The sequence below is a fragment of the Antechinus flavipes genome, chromosome 1 (assembly GCF_016432865.1).
Source record: "Antechinus flavipes isolate AdamAnt ecotype Samford, QLD, Australia chromosome 1, AdamAnt_v2, whole genome shotgun sequence".
Lineage (NCBI taxonomy): Eukaryota > Metazoa > Chordata > Mammalia > Dasyuromorphia > Dasyuridae > Antechinus > Antechinus flavipes.
This window is the reverse complement of record NC_067398.1, coordinates 330,102,076-330,114,764: the sequence shown is the minus strand read 5'-3', so window position 1 is coordinate 330,114,764 and position 12,689 is coordinate 330,102,076. Positions and strand designations below refer to the sequence as shown.

General features: G+C 36.1%; 1 protein-coding gene across 2 annotated transcripts in view; it reads right to left on the bottom strand.

Moving 5' to 3' along the window:
- The window catches only part of SLC5A11 (solute carrier family 5 member 11), a 50,292-nt gene that overhangs the window by 16,195 nt on the left and 21,408 nt on the right, over positions 1 to 12,689 (bottom strand). For both annotated transcript variants that reach the window (XM_051967284.1, XM_051967293.1), the window contains exon 9: positions 880 to 1,085. In XM_051967284.1, the coding sequence (XP_051823244.1) occupies positions 880 to 1,085 (206 nt within the window). The remainder of the gene's footprint in view (positions 1 to 879; positions 1,086 to 12,689) is intronic.

The following is a 12,689-nucleotide window of genomic DNA, read 5'->3' as shown; positions in this document are numbered from 1 at the left end:
ATCCAGAATAGTGTCCCTGCTGCCTGCCCTAATTATTAGGGTTTAATATTCAAATATACTGAAAAACTAAATTGAAAGCACAGGCTCTCAACACTACCAAAAATTTAACATATTGGAGAAATCTTTAGAACATTTTCTGTATTTTTAGAAAATGCTTTTAAAAATAACTACTTTGAACAATCCCCACCCCCACCCCAAAGTGACCTATTTTGGGATAGATTGCTTTCTATTTATTTTTAACATAGAAGGTAAAATTGCGCTGAAAAATACAACACTGTTCACTTACAAGTGAGAAGTACTGTCTCTTTAAGAGTTATGGGCTTCAGATTATTTTTACCTTCTGAATCCGATTTTTCTTATGCAACAAGAGAACTGTACAGATCTTTACACATATATTGTATTTAAGATGTACTTTAACATGTTTAACATGTATGAGATTGCCTGCCATCTAGGGGAGGGCGAAGAGGGAGGGAAGGGAAAAGTTGGAACAGAAGTGAATGCAAGGGACAGTGTTGAAAAATTACCCATGCATATGTTCTATCAATAAAAAGCTACAATTAAAAAAAAAAGAATTATGGGCTCCCCCACCATTTTGCTAAAGTTGGAATTTTAGGTTGATTTAAACAGAGTTTGGGAACTTAAGGAAGTAGGAGAAAAAAAGGAAAAAGAAATCAGAGCAGAACTCCAAGAAGACAAGATTAGAAAGAAATAGGACCTAGGAGAGAAAGTTTGTTTAAACAATATACAGTCCAGAGGGAAGATTAATTCACTTGAGCCACATAATGGCTGCAATGACATACACTGAATCACAGAATTAAAGGAATGTGCTGAAATCAAGCTATGCAAATTGAACACCCAACAAGTGAGGTTGACCTGTACCTGATCAGTACACCAGTACCAAAGTGAAGGGATTGACATTCCAAGAAGAATCCCTGGCCAGGGAAGATCAGAATTCACGGGGTCTCGAAAAATGTGGAAAGCGTCATCTCTAGGCAATCCACAGCTGTTGTTGGCACTCCGATTGCTGGCCACAGCTGTAAAGTATTTGTTCTTCAGCCCTTCCATACCACCAACTGCAGCAAAACCTGCAATTTATAGGAAGCATCAATTACCTGTGAGAATGACCCTTTAATCCTGCTAGATGATGACTGAAGCTGGACAGATGTACTCAACCAAACCTCAAAACCAAAGGCAGAAAAGCAGAAGTATGAAATGCTTCTTTTTCAGACCATAATGCAATAAAAATTAAATGTAATAAACAGATCAAAAGTTAATCAGAAATTAATCTAATTATAAAGAATAAGCAGATCAAAGAACAAATCAGAGAAACGACCAATGATTTCATTAAAGAGGACAACAATGAGACAATATTCCAAAAATTTGGGGGGGTGGGGAGGCTGAAGCAGTCCTTAGAGGAAAATTAATATCTATTTATACACACAACAATCAAGTGAGAAAACAGATTAATTGAATATGCAACTAAAAAAGTAGAAAAAGAGCAAATTAAAAATCACCAATTAAATGGAAATCTTGAAAATTAAATGTGAGATTGATAAAATTGAAAGCAAGAAAACAATTGAATTAGTAAATAAAATTATAATCTGACTTTATTTTAAAAATCTAATGAAATAAATCATTGATTAATTTGACTTAAATCAAATTAAAATACAATCTTAATTACTATTATCAAAAATGAAAAGGATGAATATATCAATGAAGATGAAATTAAAGAATTTATCTTGAATGATTTTGTCCAATGACTTACTAGCAAAACTAAGATAGGACTTACATATTTACGAAAATATAAATTGTCCAGATTAACAGAAGAGGAAATAACCACTTAAATGTGGTTAATTACCACATTTGGGGTTTCTTGGCTAAGATACTAGAGTGGTTTGTCATTTCCTTCTTGTCATTTTGCAGATGAGGAAACTGAGGCAAATAGTAACCCTATGTGACTTACCAAAGAACAGAGAGCTAATGTGTGTCTGAGACCATATTTGAACTAACAAAAATGAGTGACCCTAGATCCATCACAGCACACTTATCTCCTGCATGTGGAATATTGAACTAGTCCCACTGTTTTAGAGAACAATTTGGAACTATGTCAAAAGAACTATAAAAGTATACTTACCATTTGATTAAGTATCACTAGATCTTTATCCCAAAAAGGTAAAAGGGAAAAAAAGGCTATTTATACAAAAATATTTATAGTAGCTCTTTTCTGATGACAAAAATTAGAAAATCAAAGAAATGCCCATCAATTGAGAAATGCCTGAATAAGTTATTTCATATGATTGTTATGATTGTGATGGAGTACTATTGTATTATAAGAAATGGTGATGGGAATGATTTCAGAAAAACCTACACTGCCTATATATGTGAACTCTATGCAAAAGGTAATAAAAATATGGTAAGATTGATCAACTCAAAAAGATCTAGCTCCTCTGATCAAGACAATAATCTGAAACAATTCCAAAGGACTCATCATAAAAGATGCTATTCACCTCTAGAGGGAGAAATGATGAGCTCTGAATATAGTGTGAAGCATAATTTTTTTCTGATTTATTTTATCCTTTTTTTATGTTTTCTTTTACATCATGCCCAATATGGAAATATGTTTTGTATAACTTTACATATATAATCAATATAAAATTGTCAACCTTCTTCAAAGGGGGACAGCTGGGAGAAAGGGGATTTGGAACTCAAAATTTAAAAAAAATGAGTTAAAATTTTTTACATGTAATTGGAAAATACATAGTGAAATAAATAAATACAATTTTAAAACATTTTTAATTAAAAACAAGCTCATAGACCCCAAGTGAAGAATCTTCATAGTAGATGATCTCTAAGGGCCCTTCAAAATCTACTTGGTCATCTAATTACATACAGAACATCATGTTGTCTTAAATGGAAATCTAGTGGTCAATGAAGGTCACCAAGGATTTTGGATCTGTGCCTGGCACATAATAGAGATATTTAATAGATGCTTTTTGATCTCTAATTGTTAGATAAGAAAGCAGGAAGGGCTGGGGTTAAAAGTCAGTGTTCTCTGAAACCAGGCCAAAGAAATGCTGAAATCCTAGGGAAGCTGACCAATATCAGCAAAGCCTAAGGCTCAGGGAAGGATTGTGAAGGATGCACTGGTAGAATCCTACTAGAATTAGTAGAAAGGACAGTGAGTTTAGGCAAGAGAAGAGAGTCCTTTTATAATCTATTCACATCACAGACCAGAACGGTTTTAAAGGTGCCTCCTGGGTGACTGGGTGATCAGTCTGGGTACAAGCAGAGGGTAAAAAAAGGAATTTGCCTGGAAATGGGGCTGAATAAGAGGTATATGGAAGGAACCGATTTCTAGCTGTGGGCCATTCTGATCCATCTCCCAAGAAGTACAGATGCCATGTCAACAGCTGGAAAAGAAGCAAGCATATTTTACTTATTTCAATTATACTTGGCAATTCTCCAGGAGATAGCTTCTTTCAAGAGTTATATTAGAGCAGGGGTCTTATCTAAACTTTGTATCAGCTTCGCTACTACATGCTAGTATTTAATAAATATTTGTTGAATTGGATTGGACTGATGTGTTTCCTCAGAAATCACTCATTTTCCTTAAATAGTTAGATTTTTCAGGTACCCTAACAAAAATTCCAGAGACCACACGCAGGCTCTGCTAACAGGACTTGTAACTTATGTGTGACTGTATGTATCAATCACTTTCAGTCTCTGCTTAAAAAGTCCTCTTAAAATTCCAGGGTTTTTTTTTAATGTTCCTAATGCAATATTCCCCTAATAAAAAGCACTTTCACAGAGAAATGTCTGAGAATGATTGTTTGCATCAGATGGTAGTTTATAAAAGCTTAGAGTTTCTAAGATATTGAGAACATTGTACATAGCAACCACAAAATTTTGTGATGATCTACTCTGATGGACCTGGTTCTTTTCAACAATGAGGTGATTCAGGCCAGTTCTAATAGACTTGTGATAGATCTGCACCCAGAGAGAGGACTATAGGGAATGAATGTGAATCACAACATAGTATTTTCACCTTTTTTGTTGTTTGCTTGCTATTTTTTCCCTTTTTAAAAAAAATATTTTATTTTATTTTATTTAATAATTACTTTATATTGACAGAATCCATGCCAGGGTAACTTTTTTTTACAACATTATCCCTTGCATTCATTTCTGTTCCAATTTTTCCCCTCCCTCCCTCCAACCCCTCCCCTAGATGGCAAGCAGTCCTTTACATGTTGAATAGGTTACAGTATATCCTAGATACAATATATGTGTGCAGAACTGAACAGTTTTCTTGTTGCACATGGAGAATTGGATTCAGATGGTAGAAATAACCCGGGAAGAAAAACAAAAATGCAGATAGTTCACATTCGTTTACCAGTGTTCTTTCTTCGGGTGTAGCTGCTTCTGTCCATCATTTATCAATTGAAACTGAGTCTTTGTCAAAGAAATCCACTTCCATCAGAATATATCCTCATACAATATCATTGTCGAAGTGTATAATGATCTCCTGATTCTGCTCATTTCCCTTAGCATCAGTTCATGTAAGTCTCGCCAAGCCTCTCTGTATTCATCCTGCTGGTCATTTCTTACAGAACAATAATATTCCATAACATTCATATACCACAATTTAACCAGCCATTCTCCAATTGATGGGCATCCATTCATTTTCCAGTTTCTAGCCACTACAAACAGGGCTGCCACAAACATTTTGGCACATACAGGTCCCTTTCCCTTCTTTAGTATTTCTTTGGGATATAAGCCCAGTAGTAGCACTGCTGGATCAAAGGGTATGCACAGTTTGATAACTTTTTGGGCATAGTTCCAGATTGCTTGGATTCGTTCTCAGTTCCACCAACAATGCATTAGTGTCCCAGTTTTCCCGCATCCTCTCCAACATTCATCATTATTTTTTCCTGTCATCTTAACCAATCTGACAGGTGTGTAGTGGTATCTCAGAGTTGTCTTAATTTGCATTTCTCTGATCAATAATGATTTGGAACACTCTTTCATATGAGTGGTAATAGTTTCAATTTCATCATCTGGAAATTGTCTGTTCATATCCTTTGACCATTTATCAATTGGAGAATGGCTTGATTTCTTATAAATTTGAGTCAGTTCTCTATATATTTTGGAAATGAGGCCTTTATCAGAACCTTTAACTGTGAAGATGTTTTCCCAGTTTGTTGCTTCCCTTCTAATCTTGTTTGCATTAGTTTTATTTGTACAAAGGCTTTTTAATTTGATGTAATCAAAATTTTCTATTTTGTGATCAGTAATGGTCTCTAGTTCATCTTTGGTCACAAATTTCTTTCTCCTCCAAAAGTCTGAGAGATAAACTATCCTATGTTCCTCTAATTTATTTATAATCTCATTCTTTATGCCTAGGTCATGGACCCATTTTGATCTTATCTTGGTATATGGTGTTAAGTGTGGGTCTATGCCTAATTTCTGCCATACTAATTTCCAATTATTCCAGCAGTTTTTATCAAATAATGAATTCTTATCCCAGAAGTTAGGGTCTTTGGGTTTGTCAAACACTAGATTGCTATAGTTGACTATTCTGTCTTGTGAACCTAACCTTTTCCACTGATCCACTAATCTATTTCTTAGCCAATACCAAATGGTTTTGGTGACTGCTGCTTTATAATATAATTTTAAATCAGGTACAGCTAGGCCACCTTCATTTGATTTTTTTTCATTAATTCCCTTGAGATTCTCGACTTTTTATTGTTCCATATGAATTTTGTTGTTATTTTTTCTAGATCATTAAAATATTTTCTTGGAAGTCTGTTTGGTATAGCACTAAATAAATAGATTAGTTTAGGGAGTATTGCCATCTTTATTATATTTGCTCGGCCGATCCAAGAGCACTTAATATTTTTCCAATTATTTAAGTCTGACTTTATTTGTGTGGAGACTTTTTTTATAATTTTGCTCATATAATTCCTGACTTTCCTTTGGTAGATAGATTCCCAAATATTTTATGGTATATTCTGAATGGAATTTCTCTTTGTATCTCTTGCTGTTGGGTTTTGTTGGTGATGTATAAAAATGATTTTTTGGGGGGATTTATGGGGATTTATTTTGTATCCAGCTACTTTGCTAAAATTATGAATTATTTCTAATAGCTTTTTAGTAGAATCTCTGGGGTTCTCTAGGTATACCATCATATCATCTGCAAAGAGTGATAGTTTGGTTTCCTCATTGCCTACTCTAATTCCTTTAATATCTTTCTCGACTCTTAGTGCTGAGGCTAGTGTTTCTAATACGATATTAAATTGTGATAGTGGGCAACCTTGCTTCTATCCAGATCTTACTGGGAAAGGTTCCAGTTTTTCCCCATTGCATATGATGCTTACTGATGGTTTTAAATATATGCTCCTGACTATTTTAAGGAAAAGTCCATTTATTCCTATGCTCTCAAGTGTTTTTATTAGGAATGGATGTTGGATTTTATCAAATGCTTTTTCTGCATCTATTGAGATGATCATATGGTTTTTGTTTGGTTGGTTATTGATATAGTCAATTATGTTAATAATTTTCCTAATATTGAACCAGCCCTGCATTCCTGGTATAAATCCTACTTGGTCATAGTGTATTATCCTGGGGATGATTTTCTGTAATCTTTTTGCTAATATTTTATTTAAGATTTTAGCATCAATATTCATTAGGGAGATTGGTCTATAATTTTCTTTCTCTGTTTTCAGCCTACCTGGTTTAGGTATCAGTACCATGTCTGTGTCATAAAAGGAGTTTGGTAGGACTCCTTCAATCTCTATTTTTTCAAATAGTTTATTTAGCATTGGAGTTAATTGTTCTTTAAATGTTTGATAGAATTCACATGTAAATCCATCTGGTCCTGGGGATTTTTTCTTAGGGAGTTGATTGATAGTTTGTTTTATTTCTTTTTCTGAGATGGGACTGTTTAGGATATTTACTTCTTCCTCTGTTAGTTTGGGCAAGCTATATTTTTGGAGGTATTCTTCTATTTCATTTAAGTTGTCGAATTTATTGGCATTAAGTTGGGCAAAGTAACTCCTAATTATTGCTCTAATTTCCTCTTTGTTAGTGGCGAGTTCTCCCTTTTCATTTTTAAGACTAACGATTTGATTTTCCTCTTTTCTTTTTTTAATCAGATTTACTAAGGGTTTGTCTATTTTGTTGGTTTTTTCATAGAACCAACTCTTAGTTTTATTAATTAATTCAATAGTTTTTTTACTTTCAATTTTATTGATCTCTCCTTTTATTTTTAGAATTTCAAGTTTAGTGTTTGACTGGGGGTTTTTAATTTGTTCCTTTTCTAGCATTTTTAGTTGCAAGCCCAATTCATTGACTCTCTCTTTCTCTATTTTATACAAATAGGCCTCTAGAGATATGAAATTTCCCCTTATTACTGCTTTGGCTGCATCCCATACATTTTGTTTTTTTGTTTTTTTGTTTTTTTTTGTGTGTTGGAGATTTTTTTTAATTTAATTTTATTTAATAATAACTTTGTATTGACAGAATCCATGCCAGGATAATTTTTACACAACATTATCCCTTGCAATCACTTATGTTTCATTTTTTCCCCTCCCTCCCTCTTCCCCCCCTCCAAGATGGCAAGCAGTCCTATATATGTTAAATATGTTGCAGTATATCCTATATACAATACATATTTGCAAAACCGAACAGTTCTCCCGCTGCACAGGGAGAATTGGATTCAGAAGGTAAAAATAACTCAGGAAGAAAATCAAAAATCAAATAGATCACATTCATTTCCCAGTATTCCTTCTTTGGGTGTAGCTGTTTCTGTCCATCATTTATCCAATGAAACTCAGTTAAGTCTCTTTGTCAGAGAAATCCACTTCCATCAGAATACATCCTCATACAATATCGTTGTCGAAGTGTATAATGATCTCCTGGTTCTGCTCATCTCACTTAGCATCAGTCCATGTAGGTCTCTCCAAGCCTCTCTGTATTCATCCTGCTGGTCATTCCTTACAGAGCAATAATATTCCATAACATTCATATACCACAATTTACCCAGCCATTCTCCAATTGATGGGCATCCATTCATTTTCCAGTTTCTAGCCACTACAAACAGGGCTGCTACAAACATTTTGGCACATACAGATCCCTTTCCCTTTTTTAGTATCTCTTTGAGGTATAAGCCCAATAGAAACACTGCTGGATCAAAGGGTATGCACAATTTGATAACTTTTTGGGCATAATTCCAGATTGCTCTCCAGAATGGCTGGATTTGTTCACAACTCCACCAACAATGCATCAGTGTCCCCGTTTTCCCGCATCCCCTCCAACATTCATCATTATTTTTTCCTGTCATCTTAGCCAATCTGACAGGTGTGTAGTGATATCTCAGAGTTGTCTTAATTTGCATTTCTCTGATCAATAGTGATTTGGAACACTCTTTCATGTGAGTGGTACATCCCATACATTTTGGTATGATGTCTCATTATTATCGTTTTCTTGGGTGAAGTTATTAATTATGTCTATGATTTGCTGTTTCACCCAATCATTCTTTAGTATGAGATTATTTAGTTTCCAATTATTTTTGGTCTACTTCCCCCTGGCTTTTTGTTGAATGTAATTTTCATTGCATTGTGGTCTGAAAAGGATGCATTTACTATTTCTGCCTTACTGCATTTGAGTTTGAGGTTTTTATGTCCTAATATATGATCAATTTTTGTATAGGTTCCATGAACTGCTGAAAAGAAAGTGTATTCCTTTCTGTCTCCATTACATTTTCTCCAGAGATCTATCATATCTAACTTTTCTAGTATTCTATTTACCTCTTTGACTTCTTATTTATTTTGTGGTTTGATTTATCTAATTCTGAGAGTGCAAGGTTAAGATCTCCCACTATTATAGTTTTGCTGTCTATTTCTTCTTGCAGCTCTCTTAATTTCTCTTTTAAGAATTTAGATGCTACCCCACTTGGTGCATATATGTTTAATATAGATAGTGCTTCATTATCCATGCTACCCTTTAGCAAGATATAGTGCCCTTCCTTATCTCTTTTAATTAGATCAATTTTTGCTTTAGCTTGATCTGAGATCAGGATGGCTACCCCTGCTTTTTTGACTTCACCTGAAGCATAGTAGATTTTGCTCCAACCTTTTACCTTTAACCTGCATATATCTCCCCACTTCAGGTGTGTTTCCTGTAAACAACATATTGTAGGATTCTGGCTTTTAATCCATTCTGCTAACCGCTTCCTCTTTAGGGGGGAGTTTACCCCGTTCACATTTATGGTTAGAATGACCAATTCTGTATTACTTGCCATCTTGTTAACCCCGGTTTATGCTTTTCTCCCTTTTTTCCCCTTTACCCCCCTTCCCAGTATTAAGCTTGTGAGCACCACTTGCTTCTCACAGCCCTCCCTTTTTAGTATCCCTCCCCCCGCCTTAGAGTTCCTCCCCCTATCTTATTCCCTCCCAGTTTCTGTATTCCCTTCCGCTTAGCTTATTCCTTCCCTTTTCACTTTTCCCTTCTCACTTTTCAATGAGGTGGGAGAAGTTTCACCATAGATTGAATATGTCTAAAATTTTTCTTTTAAAGCCAATTCTGAAGGCAGTAAAATACTCACTATATTCATCCCCCTCCATTCTTTCTCTCAGATATAATAGGTTTCCTTTGCCTCTTCATGAGATGTAGTACCCCCACTTTACCCTTTTTCTGGTACAATGTCCTTTCCACATCAGTTTCTAGAACAAGGTATACATGTATTATTTATACATCTATATAGCCGAAATATAGTTCCCAAGATTAATCTTTACCTTTTTAGATTTCTCTTGAGTTCTATATTTGTAGATCAAACTTTTTGTTAAGTTCTGGCTTTTTCATCAAAAAGAGGTGAAATTCGCTTACTTCGTTGAATGTTCATCTTCTTCCCTGGAAAAAGATGCTCATTCTAGCTGGGTAGGTTATTTTTGGTTGCATACCAAGTTCCTTAGTCTTTCGGAATATCATATTCCAGGCCCTTCGATCCTTTAATGTGGATGCTGCCAGATCCTGGGTGATCCTTATTGTGGCTCCTCGATACTTGAATTGGGTTTTTCTAGCCGCTTGCAGTATTTTTTCCTTCGTCTGAGGCTTCTGGCATTTGGCCACTATATTCCTTGGTGTTTTGATTTTCAGATCCCTTTCAGTGGGTGATTGATGAATTCTTTCAATGTCTATTTTATCCTCTGTTCCTATGACTTCTGGGCAGTTCTCTTTGATAATTTCCTGGAAAATAGTGTCCAGGCTCTTTTTTTCATCATACTTTTCTGGGAGTCCAATGATTCTCAGATTGTCTCTCCTGGATCTGTTTTCCAGCTCTGTTGTCTTCCCCAGAAGGTATTTCACATTCTTTTCCATTGTTTGATTTTTTTGGATTTGCTTGACTGATTCTTCTTGTCTCCTCGAGTCATTCAATTCCAATTGTTCAATTCTGATTTTCAGTGAAGTATTTTCTTCACTCACTTTTTAAAAATCTTTTTCTAATTGTCCCATTGAGTTCTTTTGTTCCATGGAATTTTTTTCCATTTTGCCAATTTTGTTTTTTAGAGAGCTATTTTCTGTTTCCAGTTCACCAATCCTGTTTTTCAAGGATTTGATTTCTTTATCCAGTCTCTCTTTAACTGAGTGGGATGACTTCTCCAGACTCTTTTGCCAAGCCTCCCTCTCCTTTTCCCAAGCCTCCCTCTCCTTTTCCCAAGCCTCCCTCTCCTTTTCCCATTTTTCTTCTAGCTCCCTTGTGAGAGCCTTTTTAATTACTTCTATGAGGTTCATCTGTGCTGAGGAACAGATGATCTCCTCCTTTGGGGATTCACCTGGAGACTGTCTGTTTTTAGTCTCCTCAGGATTTAGAGTCTGCTCTCTATCTGTATAGAAGCTGTCAAGGGTTAAAGTCCTCTTCAATTTTTTGCTCATTATGTCAAAGAATCAAAGACAAACTAGCAAAGAAAAGAAGAAAAAACTGGATTCTTTCTTTGGGGGAGGGGCTGGGTGGTGTTACCGAGCTTCCTCTGCAGACTGCGGGGGGCACCAGTGAGCCACTAGCAGGACTGTGTGCGCCTGCGCTCTGAGATCCCAGAGCGTGCTGAATCACTGTGGGGGGGGGGGGAAGGGGGGGCGGCCAGGTCCCGAGAGACTCCAGCTGTTTGGGGTTGTGTTCTTCACCCCCGGTGTTTTTAGCTTCTCTGCTGGGCTGCTGACTTGCTGCCAGGGCAAAGTATCCAGTCCTGTAGCGAAGCTCTCCCGCAGAGACGGCTGCGATCACTCCCCACCCCCTCTCCAGTATGCTCCCGTGCTCTCACTGCCGCTGCCCTCAGCCTGCGCCCGATCTAAAACCGTCCCAGCCCTCCAGTAAAGACAGACCTTTCTTGGCGAATCTCAAGGATGGCTTCTCTTGGTAACTATTTGTGGGTTTTTTTTTTTTTTCATCAAGCATTAATTCAGAGGCTTGTAATGAAATGGATAATGAGAGAAAATGCGGAGCTTATGCAGCTGTGTGCCTCCTCTCCGCCATCTTCTATTTTTTCCCTTTTTAATCTGATTTTTCTTGTGTAGCATGATAAATGTGGAAATATGGGTAGAAGAACTGCATATGTTTAATCTATATTGGATTATTGTATAAGGAGGACAAAAGGGAGAAAAATTTGGAACACAAAAGTTTTTCAAGGGTGATTGTTGAAACTATCTTTGCATGCATTTTGAAAAAAAAAAGCTATTATTAAAAAAGAAAGGAAAATATTGTATTTAAATTGCAAGTGACATCTGGCAAAACAGCTAGTAGATAAAAGCGGGAATCTTGACATTTTTTGTGGTAAGGATTCCTTTGGAAGTCTGATGAAGCCTACAGAATCCTTTTCAGAATTATGTTGTTAAATGCATAAAAGAAAAGATACAGAATTGCAAATAAAATCAATTATATTGAAACATATTTATCAAAAACTTGTCAATTCGTTGGTGTTGTTTTCAAAGTTCATTGTAAAGGTTTGAAACTCTTGAATCAATGCATTGAGGTTGCTTTGAGCACTTAAGGCTAACTACTGATTGGACAATACTCTATGGGCATGTGCTTGGAAAATGGCCCTTTCCACTATCCTATGCTGGCTCGATAATTGGTGTATATAGAGAATTGTAGGAGGAACTAGGGGGTGGAGTAAGATTAGATAGGGTCACTTCTGGGCGGGAGACAAAGAAGGAAGGTTGGGGAGATTCTGCTTCCATCCAATTCAATCCTACTTCTAAAGACCAAGAGAAAAGACTAAGGACTTTTGCTTATCCTAACTCTGGCTGATTCTAAGGTATCCAGGGTGCTAACGCGGTCATCACAGTTCATAGACCCTACATTAAAAACCGCAAGCTAAAATTTGAGAGAGAAATTGGGCCTGGATATGATAGATGAATCATTTGCCTCTACAGAAGTTATCTTTGAACAGTTGAAATCCTTAAGGGAAATAGTGCAGAAAGACACAGAACAGAGCCTTGGGAGATGCTTTCACTTAGCAGATGATTAAAAGCTGAAGATTCATCAAAGGAGATTGAGAAAAAATGATTGGATAAAGAAGAAGAGAACCAAGAGATGCAGTGTTATGAAACCAAAGGAAGAAGAATGACCAAGAGAAAAGGACCACAGCATCAAAAGTTACAGAAAGATCAGGCAGAATAAGGACTGAAAAAAGGCA